This window comes from Orcinus orca, chromosome 5 (genome assembly GCF_937001465.1).
Source record: "Orcinus orca chromosome 5, mOrcOrc1.1, whole genome shotgun sequence".
In the NCBI taxonomy this organism is placed as follows: Eukaryota; Metazoa; Chordata; class Mammalia; order Artiodactyla; family Delphinidae; genus Orcinus; species Orcinus orca.
The window spans coordinates 107,495,690-107,519,766 of NC_064563.1; the positions used below are offsets into that span (position 1 = coordinate 107,495,690).

At 35.4% G+C, this 24,077-nt stretch overlaps 1 protein-coding gene across 1 annotated transcript in view; it reads right to left on the reverse strand.

Moving 5' to 3' along the window:
- The window catches only part of EPHA3 (EPH receptor A3), a 367,753-nt gene that overhangs the window by 115,466 nt on the left and 228,210 nt on the right, over nt 1-24,077 (reverse strand). Inside the window, exons 4-5 of the mRNA XM_004272636.2 lie at nt 12,907-13,062; nt 11,890-12,225 (exon numbers count right to left, since the gene is read on the reverse strand). Coding sequence (XP_004272684.1) covers nt 11,890-12,225; nt 12,907-13,062 — 492 coding nt within the window. The remainder of the gene's footprint in view (nt 1-11,889; nt 12,226-12,906; nt 13,063-24,077) is intronic.

Consider the following 24,077-nt stretch of genomic DNA (forward strand, 5'->3'; position numbering starts at 1 on the left):
CAACAATCTGTGTGTGTATTATTGTATCCATGTCAAAAAGGATGTAAAGACTCCAGATTAGTCTAATCCCTGTCTTAAATTCATTTTTAAAGAAAATTGGGAAGGAATGCATAAACAAACCAAATTTCAAAATAAAAAATCTAGTCACCTCACTATTAAGTGGCAACACCTGGATTTACAGTTGGACTTTTGACACTGTCCTTCACCACTCTGCTTTTCAAATGTTGTTTTTTTGCAATCATATTTGTTTCAATTGTAAGTAAATACTGGATTATTTTCCCATGAATACATGATATATTTTGCATCAACTTAGTTCCCTAGAATATGTAACTGGAAGGAAACTTAAAAATTATCCAGTCCAAGTGTTTAATTTCACAAAAGAGATAAAACAATAGCTCTGATAAAAGTGACCTATTCAGAGGCTGAAACCAAAGTGTGGGAGCAGAGAGGAGTATTCCCCTCTGTTGATATGCATTCCAGAACTCTTCCTACTCTGACATACAGACTCTGCTCTGCTCTGACATACTTTGCTCACTACAGACATATTAAAGAAAAATGTTGCATATAATGTACTTTTATCTTTTTGGTTCATCATGTTGTTTGAATATAGTTTTGGGGCAGAGTTTGTCCATCTTCGTCCATCCATGGAGCATAATTGTGTGTATATCCTCTAAGAAGGAGTACACCTAACAGTTATTCATGCAAATTTCCAACATGTCAAGGAAATAAATTCTCTATTTCTCTTTCATTGAGTAGAGCTTGTTTCATTTTCCTTCTATTAAAATGTTTTCTAAAAGGTTTTTTTTACTTGACATTTGAAATACATTGCCTAATATACCATCACCTCCCAGCAAAGAACCTAGGTTTAAAATATAACATACAGCCTCCACTTTTTTTTTTTTTTTTTTTTTGCGGTACGCGGGCCTCTCACTGCCGCGGCCTCTCCCGTTGCTGAGCACAGGACGCGCAGGCTCAGCGGCCATGGCTCACAGGCCCAGCCGCTCCGCAGCATGTGGGATCCTCCCGGACCGGGGCACGAAACCGTGTCCCCTGCATCGCCAGGCGGACTCTCAACCACTGGGCCACCAGGAAAGCCCCAGCCTCCACTTTAAAACCATTTCTTGGACAAAATGGTGACAAGACACAGATTTTCTTTCTGTTGGTTTGTTATAATTATTTTTTTCCTACCGGAATGAAAATGAAAGCAGTAAGAGGTTAATTCTTAATGATAACAAATTGTCAAGATAAATGCTTTTAAATTAACATTGACTAATAGTAAATATAACCCTTCAAAGCTACATTAGAAGAGTTTTTATTGTTTGGTTTTGGCAAGAAAGATTTGGGTAAATAACTTCCCAATAAAGCAATTCAGATTTCTTTTTTTATCAACATTGCTCAAATCATGTGAAATTTTGATTTCAAAGAAAAAAAATCATATGATCTGTGTGCCAGGTAGTCACAAATTACATTAATATGGTAACCATCTTTACAGATTTCTTTTTTCAGTCTTAATTATGCAAAGTCATAGGAAAAAGAATATCCTAACAGTTAAGAGCAGGAACTTTGGAGTTGTGAAATCATGGACAAGACATTTAACCACTCACAGTCATAAAATTGTTGTAAGGATTAAATGACATAATTATGTAATAGACTATAGAGCAGTGTTAATCATATCAAGAGGATTTAGATCAGCAATTACTACTGGTGAAATGAGGTAGAAAATGTGAGCTTCCCATTTTTTGGCCTCAGCATTCTTTGGTTTAGTGTGAATATTATAGAATCTCAGGGCCCTAGCACATGGGGATTCCACACATAATAATTCTTTTAATTTGAATACATATCACAACAATTTTATAGCAGATGGCAATAAAGTCCCTTGAGGAAGAGGTGCTTTTTTTTCAATTTGGACAATGGTGCTATATTGATAGGTGCTATATTATAAAGTCAGATTTTTGGGCTATATTATAGTTATTAACAGGGAGATTGTATTTTTGGAGATACTGAAATATAATTAAGAGTTTATAATGAAAGAGTCTAGTTAGTGGTAGTAGGATTTTTGCTTTTAAAATCAGAGCATCTTTTCCTTCTAAATATTTGCATTTATTCAATTTCTCAATTATCTGCACATATTGCAATTATTCCCTAAGGATCTTTTATATTTAACTTAATCCTAGAGGGGTAGAATATATTAAAAGATAAGTTATTGTCTTTAACGTGTTTTGTGACTAAAAACATTCTGCTTGGGAAAAATAATAATAGGAAAGATTTCTATTGAAAAAGTATTTTTTGCTCTTGGAAAGATGCAGTGAATATGGCACAAGTTAGCATTAAATGGCTATTTGTCTCTTTCTAATTTTTATTTTTTAATTGAAGTATAGTCAATTTACAAATGCTTTAGGTGTACAGCAAAGTAACTCAATTATACACACACATATATATATACACACATATATATATTCTTTTTCAGATTCTTTTCTATTATAAGTTATTACAAGATATTGAATATAGTTCCCTATGCTATACTTTCTTAATACTAAGTGCTTTAGTTAACACCATATTTTCTCCTCTAGCTGGTTGTTGTTATTTCTGTTCTTGTGAGCACTTTAAAGGAGAAGTCAGCAGGAAAAGAATAACCGTAATTCTCCAGACATATGTCTGCTCCGTTCATTTTAATTGTATTGATATTAAAGAGCAGAAACAAAAATGGGATGAGAGTTCAATATAGACCCTGGAAACCCCCAAACTATCTCCATTTGCTGGTTTTCCATACAATTGTGGCTTTAAGCTCAGATAAAGGTTCTGAATAACTGTCAGGACAATATATGGCTCTGCTTTTGTTCAGCTTATTGCTCATGCTGCAGATATGTGATATGCCTCCATACCAGGGTGTGACGGCTGAAAGGCATCATTAATGTGTTAAATGATGTGGAAGGCTTCAGGCACACTAGGACACATCACTGCAGAGTGATATCCCCAGATGTACAGGTCTCTGCCTTGATTTCAAATAGGAAAGAAAGAAGCTAAATTACCACACAAGCGAAATGCACCAAGAAAATTATAATGTATATATTCACTTGTAATCTCTGGGCCTGATTCAGACCTCATTTGTTTGTTGAAAGAAATAAAAGGTTAAGCCTTCAATTCTTAGGGTTTATTAATCACACAACTGAAACAACAAGGGGAGGATTCATCAGAATGCCTTACTGTAATCTTATTTTCACTATTTTGTTTGATTTTCATTATATTTTAGCTTTCTGATGTACTATACTGGTGCTACAAAACACCTTCCTTCATGCTCTGAAAGAATTCATGTAGATGCTCTGATGTCTAGTTTACTTCCAGGGGTACATAATTATATGTCAGCATACATTTCTAAAGAGACTATATCAATACGTATCTGTAGCTTAATAGCAGATCCAAGCTGTATACCTTTTCTAGTTTTATTTTGAAACGTTTGCTTCTTCAGAAATTCTAAAGCCTGCCTGGCTCTCTTTGACATGAGGCATTCCTCTGTCATATCTATAAATGCTGCTTCTAAATCCCAACAGAACAAGGTAGATAGAGGAAATTTATTGCAGAATAAGGAATGAAGAAGATTTTAAAATATCTGCTTTATCAATGTATAAAAATTAGACTGGATTCTAAATGTAGCCAAAGGGCTCTGATAGTTTAAGATTCATTTTAAAAAGTGTTTATTGTTGGGCTTCCCTCGTGGCACAGTGGTTGAGAGTCTGCCTGCCGATGCAGGGGACACAGGTTTGTGCTCTGGTCCAGGAAGATCCCACATGCCGCGGAGCGGCTGGGCCTGTGAGCCATGGCCGCTGAGCCTGCACATCCGTGTGTATTGTTTATTCAAGATATATTAAACTATTTTTTTCTACTAATAGATGCTGTTACCTTGTCCTGTGACAAGGTCACAAAAGTATAGGCAAGTATGCTTTTAGAAGTCCTTTAGAAGAAGTAAATTGATAGGTGTGGTTAAAGATCAAAAAGATGTACTGGTTGATTAAAATTATACCAATAACAAAGTTCTAAACTACAGTACTAGAATCACAAAAAATAAATAAAACAGGAAAAATTATGACTGAATTTCCAGTTCAATCCCTCATGTGATGGATAGGAATTTTTCACTGGAAGAAAATTAGAGATTTGTCTTTGATCATTAAATTAAGTGAATGATAGAGGCTATTCTGTTTAAAGCCAAGGCTAAGAATGTTTTCCTTATATCAGAAGGCCTCCAAGATGCTATCCTTCTTTGTATAAATTGATGGTTCTTCAACAGGAAATCTAAATAAAATTAAGTCGAGTTCTCTCTTTTTTAAATAATATTATCTACTGGTCATTTTTCAATGGGGTGGCAACTGTGAAACTCTTAGAGAGATATCAAACCCCTGAGAAAGTCCTACCCATAAGTGTTGATTCCCTTTCCCTTCATATTTTTGTATCTGACTTAATTTACAGAAAATGGTTAATTTATTCATTATTGTAGATAGGAACTATATTATATATAGAAACTGAAGGTAAACAGAATATCCATTTGTTTTTGCCAAAGGGACATCGTGGAATAATTGACAAAAGTTGACTAATATCTGCAGATAAGATCATAATATGGACAATGCTAATGTCCTGATTTTGATAAATGTATTGAGGTTATGTAAGAGAGTGACATTGTTTTAGGAAGTTCGCACTGAAGAATTTAGGAGTAAAGGAGCATAATATCTGCAATTTACACTCAAGTGGTTCAGAAATAAATAATATCTCTATAGAGAAGGCAATGGGGGAGAGTATGATAAAGCGAATGTAGTAAAATGTTAATTTTTAGGAAATCTGGCTTAAGGTATATACACATATTGTGTACTATGGTACTATTTGCAACACTTTCATATATGTGAACAAATTAAATTTTATGATAAAAACTGTACACATATATGCACAACTCCAATAGGGTAAATTGAAACAGGAGGGACAGGTCCATTTACTCTAGGGAAGTATAGAGGTCAAGATAATCTTCATAGAGGAAAAAATAAGTTTAAGTGAAACTAGAAAAAAATATTAAAAATGTGCATGCCTGGATCAAAAATTTCAAGGATTAGGGGTATGTTGAAAAAGGAAATACTGGAGTGATACCAGGACCCAGAGAATGGAGGGACACCTTTTTCAACTATTATAAATTGAGAGAAACAGAGTGGCATTTACCTAAGTGTCATGCTAAAGTTGTTTATTTGATTGTAAGACTGCAAGGCAAAAGAATTCTAGGACTGATGGTACTTCAATGTCAACTACCTGGCAATCAAGAATGTAAGTAGGAAAAGACCAAAAATTTCTATAACTTTTTTTTTGTTTGTTTGAATGTATGGCTCAACATTTTTTAAATGCCGTTTTAGACTTGAAAATTGTAATTGCAGATAATACGAATACTCATTTAAATCCAATTATGTCATTCTTTCACTATAATTCAGGCATTCACATGTGAAGAATTATACTTATTGACACTGTTCCATGCTCTTTTCAAGATTAAGCTTCTTAAAACAGATTGAATGAGGTTACTCTTCCACTCAATATATGTATTTCCATCCAATATCCCACTATCTAACATACCAGTTGCTTGGTCTTCCTTGCATATCCAACCTGATTTCCTGTTACCCTTTAACAAGATCCATCTCCTCTTCTCAGCCTACCCTTCCTACTACCCAGGAAACTCAATTCCAATATTGTAATATATATACCCTTCCTTTTCTTTTCTCCTATCTGATTTATTCCTATTTTTCAAAGTACATCTAAACTCTTTTTTCCAAAGGTTTCCCTAAAATCCTTCAACCACCACTTCTTAACTCATTTAATTACATAGTGTCTTCTGCAAGTTTATATGATTTGTATAATTTTTTAAAAATCTATACTTCTATCATAAATTCTTGCATGGCTGGAGCATATATTACATGAACATAAAAGGAGCGTTGAAATATACTTGTTGATCCATTAACCCTTTTTACAAATATCTCAGTGGGAAGAAGTTGCTAAGCAGTATGATATTTTGACTTTACTAATTCATTTAAGTTCCAATTCCTTTTTATTTTGGAATCTCAACATAATTAAAAGAGGATTATTATAATTCTTGGTATTATTTATTTATAAATGTTATGACTAAGAACCTTAAAATCTAACACTAAGTGTGGAGAAAAAGTATGAAGATCTGAAACAATTCAAAGGAAAAATCAGTACCATGTGATCACTTCTTAAATGCGGAATATGAACCAAAGATGATTCCAAGTGTCAGAATTTGGTAAACTGAGGAAAGCGGTGGTCTCATTGGTAGGGAGAAAAAAAATAAGGAGAGAAAGTGGTTTGAGGGAGAATGTTTTCTTTTTTGGATGGTGGACATTTCCAATAATCAATCACTCATTCATTCAATAAACTTTTGAGTGAATACAAGGTGCTAGAAAGCCTTGTTCTAAGTCTGAGAACCACAGATGTGAACATCAGACAAGGTCCAGGCCCTTATGAAATCCACACTCTTCCTAACAATTGTATTCATTTTAACAAAAAGGTACAAATAGGATATTATAACTGGTTCTCAGAAGGGCACTTCTGTAGAGTGAGAACAGAAACCAGACTGCACTATGAATGAGAGAACAAAGAGAGAAGTAAGGATTACTTTATGAAAACATCTAATCTTAGACTGAAAATTAGGAGAAAAATAAAATGAAATCATGAAGAGTCAAACAATTTGTAATATGCATACGTGTGTGTATTTAGCGTGTGTGTATTGTTGTTGCTTTTATTTAATTATTTGTAACTTCCTCTAAGATGAATAAAAGCCTATGCAACAGAAAAGGCAAAGAAAAAGAGCCAGGAGAGTGTATATCTAAGATGCTAGAAGGGGAAGAGATTTTCTTGACAGCCCACTCTTTAGAGTCAGGAGTCAATGGGAGTTAGTGAGTTAGGAGGAATAAGATTTAGAAAAGCCAGTGAGATAGCATTTTCCTTTCCCTCCTAAACTTTATGGTCTTAATAAGTTAGGAGGGTGTAAGAGGAAAAAGCATACTCCTATGTGTCTCCTCTATGCAATACTTCACTTCTGGTCACCAAATATGTGGGGTTTTCCTCACACCAAGCAATTCTGCAAAACCAGCTGGGTGTCCTACGATTTAATTCAATTCTGATACTAGCTACCTGGAGTTAGCATCAGATCCCACAGGTTAGGGCTCAGTCCCATAAGACTTCCCCAACTCCCCTTCAGATACTAATCTCAAGTCCAGGTTGTTATCTTTGCTTCTGACCCAACAGGTATAAATCGGAGTATCCCATGACCCCCTCTTAATTAATGTTCAATTAATTTACTAGAGCAGCTCACAGAATTTACAAAAACATTTTACTTACTAGATTTACAGTTTATTATGTAAAAGAATGCAATTCAGAAACAGACAGATGAAGAGATGAATAGGGCAAGGTACTGGGCAGAGAATTTCCATGCTTTCTCCAGACTTGTTGCCTACCAGCGCATCTACCCAAAAGCTCTCTGAACCATGTCCTTTGAGCTTTTAAGGAGGCTTCATTACGTAGGCATGATTGATTACATCGTTGACCACTGATGATTAAAATCTATCTCCAGCCCCTCCACCCTACCCAGAGGGGAGGTTGAGGAGTGGAGGGGCTAAAAGTTCTTCTAATCACATGGTTTGTTTCCCTGCCACCATCCTTAGGGACTTTCCAAAACTCACTTCATGAACATAAACTCAAATGTGACTGAAAGGGGTTGTTATGAATAACAAAATACCCATTATTGCTCTTATCACTTAGGAAATTCTAAGAGTTTTAGGAGCTCTGTGCCATAAACTGGGACCAAGACCAAATATATATTTCTTATTATAAATCACAGTATCACAGAGGGAAAATCATCTGTGTGGAATGAGGGAGTAAAGGATAAGATTAATTATGGGGAAGAGTGGAGATGATAAAGAAGATCTCTTGCAGAATACTCCTAAGAAACCCTGTGATAAATGACTGAGAAGCAAGGACCAAGTTTATTGTAGATGGCATAGGGTACAGTAGATTTTCCCAGCAAAGCCCCCCTCTGTCTCCAAGGCAGCATTTCTTTTTGTAGCTATATGGCATGAATCATAGGATGGCAGAAAGAACACAAGAACAGAAGTTGAAAGTGGAGTTGGAGTTGGAAGACATAAGTAGAAGTTTGATCGCTTGATAAAAAGTTGATAAAACTTCTTGGATCTCAGTTTCTGTAAAATGGGCATGGGGTGGATCTCAAAACTTGAAAGCTCATATATTCTCTACTAGTGGCCCCTCTTCTTGCCTGAGATTGTTACGTGCTATAGGATAGTGGAGAAAGGGCAGATTCTATGATGGAAGTTGAGAATAAACAGGGACAAATATTCCACTAGTGGAATGATTTTTCCAGAACTGAAAGGTAAACATACTCATTCAAAGAAGAAAACAAGAAGTAGCAATTTATCCCAAGATATAACGTCACAGATTTTTGTTCTGCAATCTGCAATTCGTTCTGTACATGTTTGACTGATGGATTCATGGATACAATCTTTACGTACAGACCATGTTTTTTATCTCACTGACATACTTTGTGAAAGTATTAAGGGCTGGGAACTAACACCCAAATTCACAACATAATCCTCCACAGTTTAGAAGTGCCTTATCATGTGGTCATCACATGGCTTTTACAATGTAATCAAGAGAAAAATCAACAAATTCAATCTCACAAACTAAATTAAAAGGGACACATTCACATTTCCCCTTTATAGCCATGTCAGAGATAGAGAGGAAGGAGGAATTTAAACACCAGGCATCGTATCTGTCATAGCCATATCTTTCTAGACGTCGGGAGCTCATTTCTCAAGGCTACCGGTCCATTAACCTTCACAAGAGCAAAAATAAAGCAAAACAATGAAACACTCTGGAGAAATGGCATTGCTTCTAATCTTGCTTATATATCTTACCATGGGGATTTGAAGATGGAACAAAGACCTCTACCTCCCCAGGCACAAAAATGATACAGACTCCCTGAGATAAATATATAAAATGCCTCATGGTGCATGTTGTAGACATATTTGTGATTTTTCTGAAAAATGAGAGTGGGGTTAAGAAGAGTAGCTGATATCATCCCTGCTGAATCTCTGTCTTTCCCTGTGATTTGTAACTGGGAGGGCCAAAGCACCAACCCCATTTATTTTTTTAAAGTCTTGGCCTGCTCTTGGTTGCCACTTTACCTAGATTCATTCATTGTATATATCTGGAACTATTCGTTTCTTGATAAATGCATTGTCAGAAAGCCAGAGGTCAATGATAAGATAGCAAATAAGGAGCTCTTGCTTGTTTTTATACACTTCTGTTTGACTTAGGAGATAATTATAACACAGATTGATGCTCTTGTTTTAAACAAGGTAGTAAATCAGAGTGAAATATGGGATTTGGGAAAGCCATTTGCCACATAATTATAACTTCTTAAAATTCTTGTGTTCATTGAATATGAGAAGCTATAATCATGAGATACATAGCAATAGCATTACTCATCTTTTCTTTTTCTCTCATGGAAGACAGTTAAATAAACCTAAGTTACAAATCTTTAAATATTATTAACTACAAAGTTTTAATATCATTAACTAAAGCGAAACAAAAGCATATGTTGCTTGGTCTGAGATCTAGCTTTAAGTGGGAGAGGTTACAGATTCAGTAAGCAAGATTAAAATAATGATTCAGTGCACTTCATTAAAAAGTCTTGTCTTTTCCATAAATAAACTTTATCACCATGAGACAATGTAAAATTATAAGAATTTCGTCAATATAGGAGACTAGAAGAAAAGTGGGAACAAAGGAGGGATGTGGAATCAGAAAGACACATTTAAACATGGACTCTGCCAGGGGTTATATTCAAAATATCTGTCAACTGGCATGCTAGGGACATGGAGCCCTCAAGTTGGAAAAGTTCCCGCACAGGGATCTGGAGACCACTCGAGTGCCAGGATTTACCCTTTTGGTTGCTGGATTACGAGAAGAAGGGGGACCTGACAGACTGGTCTGGAGACTCCTCTAATGGCAAGATTTATCCTTTTGATTGCTAGATTATGGGGAAGGAAGTGGGGGGCTTGATATACTGGGTTTAGGGGGCTACCTAGGGTACTTGAGGAATTAACCAGTACAGGTGCATTTCTATACTCACCTTCAGAAGTAACTTTGTCTGCTTCTAACCAGTATGCAAATAAGTACAAAATTTTACTAACCAGCAGAGTCATACTTGTGCATACTTGGTGAATATTAGCCCTGATGACACCTATTAGTTTTGCACCCTTGGTAGTTTAACTAACCTCCCTGAGTCAGCCAAGTGAAAGAAAGAAAGTGGTGAATTTCCTGGCTAGATATTTGGCTGCTTTAAGACCTCTTCCAGCTGATAGAATTTAGTCATCTCTCCTTTCTCTTTTCTTCTGACATCCAGTATTCATATCCTCAAAGAAAAGAGCGAGTCCCGCTAGAGAGCAGAGGAACTTCCATAATTTAAACCAAATGTAGAAAAGAAGCTGAGTTTACACTCAATTCTAACTTCCAACTCAAGGTTAGCTCTCCTGGGAGCAGATGTGGGAGTCTGTAGTTCTAGCTGAAGTATTTTCAGGGGGCCATCCTGTCTCTTCCTTTTCTCCTTTTTTGGCTCCAATGTTTATTTTCTTGTGTATAAATTATACAATAATATCTCTGAACTGAATTGTTTGAAATGTAACCCTAATTATGATATCTTGTAGCAACAGTTATGCACAATAAATATCTATCAGCTTAATTTTGCACAGCTTTGTTGATTAGAAAACTGTTTTTTACTCATTCATCACAGTTATCACCTTGGAAAAATGATTGTCTTATTTCAAAGGGATATCACTGGCATGTCTCTGTATACTCTGCAAAGTGTAATTCTTCTATATGTTTAAGAGAATCACAACTAAAACCCCATGAATAATTCTGGACACCACACTGTAAAAACAACCATAGTAAAAAATATCACAAGAATTATCAGAGAACCGAAAAACAACTAGAAGATTTAAGGGGTGACTGAAAAACACAGGATTTACTAACAGTAAAGAAAAGAGAAATGTTGTGGATGCAAGATAAAGAAAGTTGAGAAGTTTATTTAAATTTTCTATTCCATATTAAAGGCCCTTTGCTTACAATCTGGCAACACAGTATTTTCTTTTTAATTAGGAAAAGATTGTCAGTGGAAAATACAGTTGATGAAATCACCATAAAATTTATATCTGGAAATTTTAAAGATCAGTGATTCCAACTGTTTTCCACCAAGACCTCTTTTTACTAAGCTTCTCCTCAATTCCATATTTTTAATTTTTAAATACAAATTGTATCTATTAAATAAAATGTGTTTCTTTTCTTTTTTTTTAATTAATAAGAGAGTTTTAACTATCTGAGCTATACTACCCAGAGCTTCTGGGGAGTATAAAATAACTGAATAACTATACACAAAATTTGATATAATTATAACTAAGGTAAAGACATTTATAGTTTTAAGTATCGTACATAGCCTTTTCCAAGCTAGATTCAATGTCTGTTAAGTTCTTGAAAATACGGAAATGCTGCAAGGAGCCCCATAAGTACTGTCTCCAGAGCCCCAGATGTTTAAAGATTTCAAATTGGGAAGCAATGGATTAAACTAGCTTAAAATCATCTAACAAATATGATTTATTCTCACTTTGAAGAATTAAATTGAGCTATTTAATGTACCATAACTGTCTAAAAGTAATAAAAAAGAATAACCTGGGGCTCTTTCAAATCTTTTTTTTTCCTACCCTTTCTTCCACTCTTTCTGTGAGAACTATTACTTGGCTCTGAGATGGCAGGAGTAGGAAGCATCCAGCAGGTACTCACCAGCCTGGTTAGTTGTGATGCTGACTGCAGCAAACTGTCTCGGTGGTGAGCTCAGCTCTGACACCCCATTAATGGCATCAATCTCAAAGGTGTAGTTAGTGTGTGCCAGGAGGTCTGTCACTGTCACCGTGGTGTTGGTGAGTCCATACTGTCGAGGGAGGAAGCGGACATTTGGGCTGCATGGCTCACACTGTTTTACGTTCCACCCACATTTTTTACATATGATGTTGAAGGTAACATCTTTCCGGCCTCCTGTGTCCAGGGGCCAACTCCAGTCCAGGATAACCGAGGTCTCATTTATATTAGATATAACATTTCTCGGTGCAGATGGAGGTCCTGCAAAGTAGTTCAACAAAGATTAATGAGCCTCACTTCTGTTTTCTACTACAAGGGAAATAGATAATTTACAGTGGAACTGAAAGAGGTAAATAACCATCTTGTCTTTATTATATACTTTTAATTCATCCTCAGAGGATCCATGAGATTATAGACACATGGATTCAAGAGTGCTGTCCTCCCCGAGCTATGAAGGGGGGAGTTTTGACTCCAGGTTGAAGATGCATTCACGAAGTCCAACAAAGGAATTTACCACTAAATTCAATGCCCTTGTGAATAGTTATGAAAACTTTAGTATTAGTTTTATAAATCTTAGTTCTTTTTCCCTATGACCTATGACCAACATATAACAAGAGGGAATAGAAAAGTAAAAATACAAATCCCATGCCTAAACCTCCCCTACCGTGTCAAAATTACGCAAGATCTAAAACAAGATATAGAAAATTTTCTTTCCTTCTGGGTGTCCTGTTGCAGGAAGTGCTTTAAAAACTAATTCATTTTGTGTGATAAATGTTGCATTTGTGGTGAGGCAAGCATGGAGAGTGAAGCAGAGAAAGCTTTTAATTTGCACATGGAGAGCAGAAGGAAATGGGCCAAATGCTTTAAAAAAAAACACAATAAGAAGAAGAAAAAAGGAAATAAAACAAACATGGAGGCATGGGTTGCAGCAAAACTACTCACGGGTACAAGCCATGGATGGAGGGTCTTTGTCTGCTCGGAAGTAATTATTCTCACACCTGCAGTTCACTGAACCATCTTCGTGAGTAGAACTGTGAGGTGGGCACTTAGCACACTGCACATTACCATCCGAAGGCTTGTAGAAACCTGGTCGACAAGCTACAAACAAAATGACTCTTTTAAGATTTTGTGATAATTTTGAAAATATATTCTTGAAAATACATAAAACAGATTTCAGGAGGCTAGGGCATGCATTCACCATGAATAAAATCTATTTCCTTCTCCCAGAATTCATAGAAGCAAATAATGTGGCCCCATGTAGTTTCTCCACATATACGTTTGTATTTGTACCAAATGTTAAGGGGGAAAAAACCCCCACAAGATTTAGATTATTTTGGCACTAGAGTGTGATGAAATTTCCATCTCATGTTTTCACAGCTTTACTTGGCATTGGACTGTTTGTGGAGAAAATAAAGCAAAGCCATGTCATCATGCAGCCATTCCCTTTTTAAACATGATGCAATGTGTACAGTCTCTGCAGTTAGTACTTAATATAGTACCCACTTGTTTTCCAATTAGTTTCTGTGTGAACAGCTTTATCCCCACAAATTGCAAGCAACTGAAGAAAGAAGTCACGGCTTTGTCTATATTTTAAGATTCTTGATACATGGTTCTCCTGAGCTATGATATTTTGTTTGCCCTTGACAGTGTCATATTCCCTAACTTCTCTGGTAATGGCCTAAAAGAAAGGTCTTAATTTATTTCCTTGTCTGTATCTCAAATACACAGGGAGGTATAATTTCTATTTAAACTGATATACTTGTGAATTATTACTAGATTAACACTTTTAAAAATAACTATGTTATCTTCTTTCTTTCCATTTGCATCTCTGAATGACATGTTTTTTTTTAAGCCCAATGAACAGGTTGCCAGATATTATTTCAGCTACCCATTTAATATTCACTATCTATTTACAGCTTTTACAGAAACGTCTCCAGTATAGTATTTTCATCTAATCTGATATAAAATTTAAAATGCTGTACTGTTTTATTTGGTCCATTTTCATAATTACCGTGAGAACTGAAATCATAGTGAAAACCCTAACAAAAGTCCCTTGACATTCCTTTGAGGAAGGAATTCAGGATCTTAAATTTTTAAGTTTCTTTGGAAGCCAATACTTTCTTAAGTCTCTAAAACTCAACTTCAAAGCTACATTGAGATTTGATGGCCTAAACCACTTAGAGACTAGACCCTACAGACTATGTTTATCACTGAATTCCAAAATTTTTTTATATCAACTTCATATTGTGAATAACAGGTTATTTGCATTCAAATAAAACCTGTGTGAATAAATCTTAACTTTTATAATCACTAAATGTATTTTAAAAGATAACACACTGTATCTATAATAGTGTATCTCCCTACTGAACATTTCTTGGGAGATAACACTCCCAAAGAAAATACATTGACAAAACCAACAATTAGAATAACTTAAAATGATAGTAATCATTCATCGAGTCTTGCTGTTTTCAAGTTCCTACTAAGAATGGCTGCTCAATGACCATATTACATTAAATTGAACAACTTTTGGTACCATACTGAGAGCCAGTCAAATAAATTCTATTGCCCTAACCAAACTTGGATTAGGATTATAAACTTCTGAACATTGTCGTTAAGCACTGGTTAGAAAGGTCCACTCATATCTCATGTCATATTGCCTCAGGGGGAAACGGTATAAAGTATAAACAAACTATGCACTTAACTTCTGGTTTCAATTTAGCTCATTATTGAGTGCCTTTAAATTTGCAAGAGGGCATTGCTGAGTCTTTAAAAGATTAAGTTGCAGTGTTCCAATGTACTTTGTTATTTTGTTTGCTTGTAAATTTATCTCTGTGTTTTTATTTCAGGCTTTTATAGTTTTTACAACATTAGGTATAAAGGTATTCACTAAACACTCAATCACTTTTTGTTAATACTATAAACAGCTATACTATGTGATACTTAAAGACAAGATAGTCACACAATCAGTTAGCTACAGCACCACAGCACAGAATTTCTGATAGTATTGAAAGTAGTTATAGTTATTAAGCCTATAAGTTAAGAATGTGACTTGAACTAGTAACCAGACTTTAATTATGAGTAAATAATAACCTTAGAGATGAGAAGAGTAAAAGACAGGTAGGCACATATACATGCAGTTGAATAAATATCTGTCAATCATTTACTTTTGTTCAGTCTCCTCATTAGTCTTAAAGATACAAATGTCCCTAATTCTGTCCATCCCAAAAAGGCCCTTGAAATTTGAAAGCAGGCAACAGAAATTTAACACAGGCCACATGGAGCAAGCACTCCATTCTGACTGATCTGTTGGAAGAAATACACAGAAGGACTCCCATTTGAGAAAGATTAAGACAGTACGAGTTGGCCTGTAAGAAGCATAATTAAATACACAAATAGATCAACATGAAAAGACAAACTGTTAACTAGAGGAATGTGGTGGGTGCTGTTGGTTACATACTCAGTATCTCAGTCCTGCTTCCTGTTTGCTAATAGAATCCTGATTTTGTTCAGAACTGCATTCTGCCAAGTACTCCCTAAGTCAGATCATTGCAAATAGGGGTGGATGGCCAAAGTTATGGCCAAAGAGATGGCTAAAGAGATACAAACAGAACTCTGATGAAAGTCTTTGGGATACCTTGCATTGATTATGGGCGTAATGACTTACAGGAGACACTAAGTTAAAGGCCAAGAAAATCAGAGAGATGTGTACCCTGCTCTTGTTGACCCAGCAAGCACAAATCTCAGGATTTCTTAACATTTTTTTTTTTTTTTTTTTTTTTGCGGTACGCGGGCCTCTCACTGTTGTGGCCTCTACCGTTGCGGAGGCGCAGGCTCAGCGACCATGGCTCACGGGCCTAGCCGCTCCGCGGCATGTGGGATCTTCCCGGACCAGGGCACGAACCCGTGTCCCCTGCATCGGCAGGCGGACTCTCAACCACTGCACCACCAGGGAAGCCCAGGATTTCTTATAATGTCAGAAAAGTAACACCTTGTTTGTTTAAGTCACTGTAGTCAAGTTTTCTTTTACTTGCAGCAGAAAGCATTTCTAAATGATAAAAAAGACAAAGAGAATTCAGTTGAGATGTATTAATTATATAGAATAGCTTAATGGAGCTAAAAAGATCCTAAGAAAACCCAGTGGTCAGTTTGTGTGTTTTACGTCTGAAAATCCAGGATGTTAGGTGACACACAGTTAGGGACAGACTCTACTCTGCATCTTCTGGCACCTGGTAGCTAGCTGATAGGATTTAATCATCAATTAACAGATATTCATTGAATGCTAACTCTATCCTGAGTACAATGCTAGTTTCTATGGTAATATCCTAAATTTGGTCGACACTTTTACTCTTTATAAAGGACTTTCAAAAACACCATCTCGCGCTTCCCTGGTGGCGCAGTGGTTGAGAGTCCGCCTGCCGATGCAGGGGACACGGGTTCGTGCCCCGGTCCGGGAAGATCCCACATGCCGCGGAGCGGCTAGGCCCGTGAGCCATGGTCGCTGAGCCTGCGCGTCCGGAACCTGTGCTCCGCAACGGTAGAGGCCAAAACAGTGAGAGGCCCGCGTTCCGCAACAACAACAATAAAAATATATATATATATACCATCTCAATTAAATCTCACAACAGTTCTATTGAAATAATCAAGGTAGATATTAATTTTCTTAAATGAACAATTGAAGCACAAACAGAATGCCCAAGATAACAAAGAAATTCATAGTCCGAATAAGCAAGAAAATTTCTGCTTTTAATTTTATGTAAATCACTCATTAAAAGCAAATCATTTTCCTACCAATTCTAAGCTGTTGGTATGACATTGAAGAATAGTCATCTAAAAAATTTAATGCAACACATTTAATTAAACACATGCAAGTCTTTTTTCATCTATTCCTAGTTAAGACACCATTTCAGAAAGGCTGATGTTCTCTTGTATTCTCCAGGATTTTCTATCTATTTGAGGTGTAACATTGTTATGGGCAGATGAGCAATTGAACTTTTGTTGGAAGGGCAGAGGTTGTCTGTCAACTTTAAGAATAGGGTGACCCCACTATATGTGGGAGCCATACAAGTAAATTTTCTTTTTCTTGATACAAACAGAATCTCTAAATCCTTGACTCATATTGTTCAACAAATTTGAGAATATGACTGAAAAGTTTGTATTCACTAATAAAATTATGATACTAGTAAGAAACATTATCTTTAAATGTATAAGGGGAAATTCTTTATATATTTACTTCAAACTTCTTCCCACCAATAAATAATCTCCCTCCCTTGCAGTAAATCATCTTGTACTGAAATACCTATCCTTTTGTTATACCTTCTTCATTCTTAAAAAAATCCTCATGGAAAAATTTGAAACTCTACCTCTACGGGGCATTAGTACTTGTGTTTTATTATCTTTGCTTATGGTAGCAGAAGCAATGATTGTAATTTAAAAGTATCTCCTTCCCTTCCTTGAATATAAAACTGCTAATATAACAATGTGCACATTTCTCTCCTTATGCATTACGTTAGAGAATGAGAATGTTCAGCATACGAAAAGTAAAACCCAGGTAATAAGTAGAAAGTAGATATGTTAATGTGTTTTCTTACTTAAAGGAAGTCTTTGTCAACTTATTACAGAATATCAAAGAACAGAGAACATGCAAGAAAGGTAAACAAATTAATACTAATTCAGCTTTATCCAGCTTTAAGTTTAAAAACAACAAACAAACAAATTTCTGCTATATACTTAAGGCTTTCCCTGTGTTGGCCAGCTAGAAAGCAATACTTAACTAAGGTGGAAATGCACATACTCAAAGCCTGCTGCCAAAATGACAGAATTCTGATTTACATCTTTCCTCCCATAACCCAGTAGTACATGTTCTTGTCAGTCAAACACTGGTAGAATTATTCATCGATTTCTACCTCAGGGTAGTAAAACCAAAGAGTGATTAAACAGTGTAAGATCTTTTAAGCGGAGGCAAACTGCTGCCCCTTTTTGGGTCCCAGAGACGTTTTATCCCCTTGCTGTAATGGAGATTTTTGAACTAGTTAATTGTGGCAGGAACTCTGGGCTTTGAATAAGCAAAGTAGGAATGATACACGAAACTAAATTAACCATTAAAAATGGGATGTAGCACCTCCTCAAATCCTACTGGATATCATCATGGATTTACTAGGAATCAGACTTGTTCATGTAATGTTTGGATTTCATTTATTCACTTTCAAAAACCAAACATGTACTGATCTCCTAAGATGACCTAGACATTTTATTGTGTCCAGTCACAGTGATAAAATTCACAATCCTAGCTTTAAACAGGAGACCAATTAATTCCATATGGTGCCGTTATTTTAGAAATGGATCTTCTCACTTGAGAATGTAAGTGCTAAGACACTTTGCAACACAACAGTTTTAAGTAATCTTCACCAAGAAATTCCCTAATTTCACTTCTCTATATCCCAACTCTTCAAGGTTTTCAGCATCTTACAGGAAGACCACTAGACTGGGAAAGAGGAAACGTAGGTTTTGATCTAGTTTTTTCTACTAAATAGGTATTATCTCAAAGTCACTGACCAGGTGTCTTCCAGTTTTTATGAGGTAGTTGGGATAGTGACTTCCTCTTCTAAAATAAGTCTGAAGATTCATTTTTAGTTATTATTATCTGTTCCCAGGTTAGATCCTGAGCAATATAGAGATACGAGATTTTTCTTATTCATTTTGCATGCTCTGTGTCCAGCACATTGCCCAGCACCTAGCAGTTGATGAAATACATTTTTTAAATGAATAATTAACTTGTAACCAATTGTCCTCTCTGGATTTCAATTTCTTCATTTATCAAATGATGGTTATCGACTATCTTGTCTCTTAATACTCTTCAGGCTAGTCACTTTAAAAGGTTAATGTTTCATATACCAAAATTTGTAAGATTCCTAGAACTTTCTAAGTAGAAAAAATTAGGAAAAGCATCTTCACTTTCATCCGTGATTTAAGGATTAAAATAAGCCATTGAAATTACAAAATCACATAGGGCAACAAGACAAAGAAAAGAGGCTCTCTTCTGATTTAAAAGAAATATACTTGAATCAAGAAATGACAGGTTTTTGCCCTTCTCAGTGTTTTTCTATATCAGAGCAGTATATATTCAAAGGGTATGTGGATTTCATGATTGGATGGATTGAATGATAAATTCACTGCCAAGCAAATAATTCCCTATTATTATATTTTCATCTTACCCAGTAGCATAATAGAACTATGTTTCATTATATTCTTCCTTTTATGTATATTTTAGATAGAGTAGAATGTTTAAAAGCTGGGAAATCTTATAGGAATAAATAAAAACTAAAATATTGATATTAATTATTATTTTAAATTTTTTAAAATGTAGGAAAGTGTGATTTTCTTTTGCTCTTTTAACAGTAAGGAAAACTAGCACGATACTGAAAATACAATTTAAAAGACAAAACATTTTCCTTCTGTTAGTCTGAAGTGAGGTTTTATTTGTCTTTTTCTTGTTAATCTACCTTTTAGTTCCTCTATTTTAAGTGCCCAGTTAGTGAGAGTATGCATGTTCATTTACTAAGCGAACCCCAAAACTTATTGAAAAAGCCCCAGGATGGGCCACAGTAGAACAAAAATGAAGAAGCTCTTGCCAAATGTTAATTTTCTATTGAGAACACTAAAAATATGAATAAAATAAGAGAAGGAAGCCAAAATAATACCAATTTGTAATAAATGAATTAGAAATATTCTGGGAATCTGCTGATTCCATATTTATAAAGAGGTAAGAATAAAACAGGAACTAAATACTATGGGTCAGTAGTGGGATAAAATAACAAACTACCAGCTTTGGAAAAATATAAAGAAAAAAACTATGAAATAGGGAGTATTATGAGCACTAGCTATACAATGAATAATAATTATAAAAAAGCTTCCAGATAGAATCTTGGCCTCATTCCCAAAGCACATAGCACACTTTTCCTCTAAGATGTAATTGATGGGCTTGAGTTATGCTGATACAGAGAATGGGTAAAGTTACCATAGTGAAAGGAAAACAAATGCACTTAGTAAACCATGGTGGCTACTGTTGAAAGAAAGTAGACAGCTTTTCAATTGCAAAGTGAATTTTGTCTCCAGTTGACTAATGTGGTTGACTTTTAAGAGAAAACATGGTACTAATTAAGGGTTAAAAGGCTCATTTCAATTTGAATTAACTTTAAATTAAAAAATAAAGCTGTTGGTAAATAGGGTCTTTTTAGTATTCAGACCTGAGCTCTATACACACAGGGCTATATTATCAATTCCCAGCCATAAACACAAACTAATGACCAGAACCAGCACTGACTAAACAGATGATTTCCTGGCCTTGCAATTCCAGGCCTGAAAGGGTCTATTTGCCAGTACAAGGTCAAAGCAACTGTTTTTTCCCAAAATGAGCTGTACTCCACAATCTTACAGGAACTCTATTCTTTGCCATTTGAATAGAGGTACAATGCTTTGAGGCAAGGCAGAGGCATTTCAATACACTGGTAGTGGCTACGTTCAGTCATTAAACCCTGCCTGCAATGTGCAGCATTTACAAAGTGATCAAGTGTTTCCTTCTTCTGTTCCTTCACTGTTCAATAAAAAAGGCCTAAGGCAAAATGCCACCATACTATTACACACAACAGAATCAATCACAATCTAGTGTGGCTCAAAGATAGCTTAGTAACAAGACTTTATTGCATTTGTTGTTGTTCCATCAGATTTAGCAAGACAGGTGCCAGTAACACTGAAATATGTTCAATGCATGTTCACCACCAAGAGAATGTTAAAAGAGACCCTGCTCCTAAGGATGCTGTGTTTTGCCAGCTTTTCAGTTGTCTTCTACTTTCAAGGAAGAACGGTGTGCTTTAGGAGTAGGAGTAGTTGAGTTTTTCTATTCTTAATTATCAATGCCCAGAGAATGAGACCAATTAATAAAATTTACAAATTCATAGAAACATGTATGTTATGAGCAGGTAAATACTAAAACCGGGAGGGAGGAGGGGAGGTGGGGGAGGGAGGGAGGGAGGGAGAGAGAGAGAGACCGATAATGAAAGAGAGAATCATTTTTATGGGATATTATTGTGGTGAACATAAAATGCATAGGACCCAAACCTATACTCAGAATATATTGAGAGACAGCCTGGAAAAGCTTTTGAGAATAGTGCCAGAAGTTTTCTTTAGAGCAGAATAGCATTGGAATGTCTAAGAAAACCATTCCTTGGAAGGGATTTTGGAGGAGGTAAATCACTTCCATGTCAAAATAAGCCCTACTATGGATTAGCATTTTCCAGACTACAATGGAAATATAGCTAGAGCTTGGAGATGTCAGCAGTCCAATACTCACCTTTATAAGTCAATTTTAGGAGAATAGAATTGCCATCATAGATTCATAGTCACCCAGATTAGAGTTTGAGATACAAGTCATGAAAACTTCAGATGCTATTTCCAAGGATCTGTTGTACATGAATGCATAAAGAACAACCAGGTCCTCTGTATGTTTATATTCACAAAGATATATGAACAATGCTATTTATAATATTGGCAAATTAGAAAGAATATAATGCCTCAAATTAGAAAGGTGGTTAACCTATGCTATGTCCATACAATTCCATATATAAATTATGCTATTCTCATACATTTATGAGACACATTATGTCTCACTCAGAAAGATGCTCATAATATTTTATGGTAAAAAAGCAGAATAAAACAATGTGTACGCAATCCTTTTATTGTTTATATTTTTTGCTTATTAACATATCACTTATCTAATGAAACACTTAAAAATATTAAAGTCTTAGAATTATAAAGATTGCACATACACACACAAAAGAATCAAAACACTATAATGAACGTGTGTGTGTGTGTGTGTGTGTGTGTGTGTGTAATTTGACCTTTAGGTGTATATCACGTAAAGTGCAAAACTAAATGTGTACTATATGTGGGGCCTAAATCTACACATCTATATTACTCTCTCTCACTCTCTTTTCCTACACACACACACACACACACACACACACACTCACACACACCACAGTTTTGATTAGCTCTTGCTTCTATTATACTGGTCAAGGAGTTTCATTTTTCTTCTCTCTCTTCTTTAAAAAAGCAACATAGGGGAAAATTATGGTTGACTGCAAATGCTGATAGCCCCACTAATGTGAATTTCACACTTTTGATCTCAAGTAATTCTATCTCCACTTGGGAAAATTTACATAGAAAATAGCACAATTTTAAAAATCCAGGATTTAAATGAAAACCTATAAAAGGTGGAAAACTCAGAGGAAAAGAATTCTGTAAACACTGCAAGACACATTGCAAAAATATTTGCTCTCATAGCTACACTGTTAATGATCTACTCTCTAAAAAAAAGAGAGAGCCATCTAGAATTTGGTGGAATGATGACATTATTGTATTTAAATCAGCTTTATATTTTAGGCAAGTTTATTTTTAAATAATGTCATTTTCTATTCTGAGGAAATACCTCTGCAACTTTCAAATGTATACCTTAACAATTCTTATAATCCTGTCACCTTTCCATTCCATTTTTATTGTTAAATTTATGAAAATGACTATTTGATAATATTCTGGTTAGAAAGCAAATGGATTTAAAATAAACCTCTAATGTGTCTTTTATACACTGAGCATTCACTTTATGATCACAAAATATTACCAACTAGGAGAAGTCTGCAATTTAAAAGTATTCAATATTTACTTTGACTTACTTCATGGCTAACAACAATGTATAAGGTAATATAGAAAAAAAAATGAGCTAATATAATTCTAGGATCTCTTTTAATTTATTTTTATTCTTTTGGGAAATACTTGCTCCAAAATAGAAAGGGGATTAATATTCAAAGCATTCTGAAATTCACTTCCTTAAATATGTAAGAATGGATTTCACAAGGAAAATAAAAAACTATTAAATTAGATGCCCATTGGATCAGCACAATCATTAGCTGAATGAGTGTTTCAAAATACCTTAAACCAATCATTTATTTTGAAACTATTAAGGAAGACACAAACATTCATAATTGTGTAGAACAGTATGTTTATAAATTTGAATTTCACCTAAAATTAATTCCATCTTATTCAAGAAAAAAATATTTTTCTATTTGCACAAGAAGGGCAGTTGCCACAGAAATAGAGAGTAGTCTTTAATGGTGTTATGAAAATAAAATGCAACAGGCTTGAATACCTTAAAATGGTTAATTTCTAAATATAGAGATGAACATTTTTTTCATAGTTATGACTATTATCCTAGAACATTACATTCAACTTGGAAGACAGATGCATTGCAACAAAAAGACTAAAAAGGTTAAATCCATCTGAGAGGAGGAGAGAATTAAAGGGCAGAAAGAATGGGAGAAAATATAGAGGCAATATTAAAATGCATTGCTTACAGTTGGCAAATATATACCACTCAATAAATAACTGGGACACAAGAGTTTGGAACATAAGGAGTAAAAACAACAGCAGGAATATGTCTGCTGCTTTCATTCACTCTGGTCATCTCAGATAACTTCAGATTTGGTAAGCTGTGCTCAGTGTTGCTATCCTTGAAGTAGTGGGAGGGGAGGGAGAGAGAGAGAGAGAGAGAGAGAGAGAGGATGGAAGGACAGAGAGAGGAGGGAGTGGGAGGGAAAGAAGAATGGGTGTGTCTTTGTGTATGCTAAAATAGCCACATGTAGTGTGTGTGTCTTGTCTGCAGCAGGTGTGTGTGTTTCTCTCATTTAGACCACTGTGTGCATTCTGCAAGTGTTACTTCAGGGCAGAGATCATTACATTCCACCCACTCTCTGGAGTAACTGTTTAAGATTTTGTTAACTGACTTCGGAAATTCATTCAAGATAACTGTTTGTCTTCTTATATTCTGCAAAGTTAGGGGTTTAGATCTTGTACAGGAGGCTAGATAGGTGAGGGATTGGGAAGGAAATTGGGCATTGAGTCATATCTTATCCCAGCAGCCTTTGAAAAGCCAGGCAGATTGCATTACCTGCTTGCATCACCTTCCCCAGATCTAGCTACCTGAAGAGAACACCTCACCTCTTTGTAATATAATAAATACCATTTACTGAAAATCTCCTCCATGTCAAGCACTACACTTCTGTTTC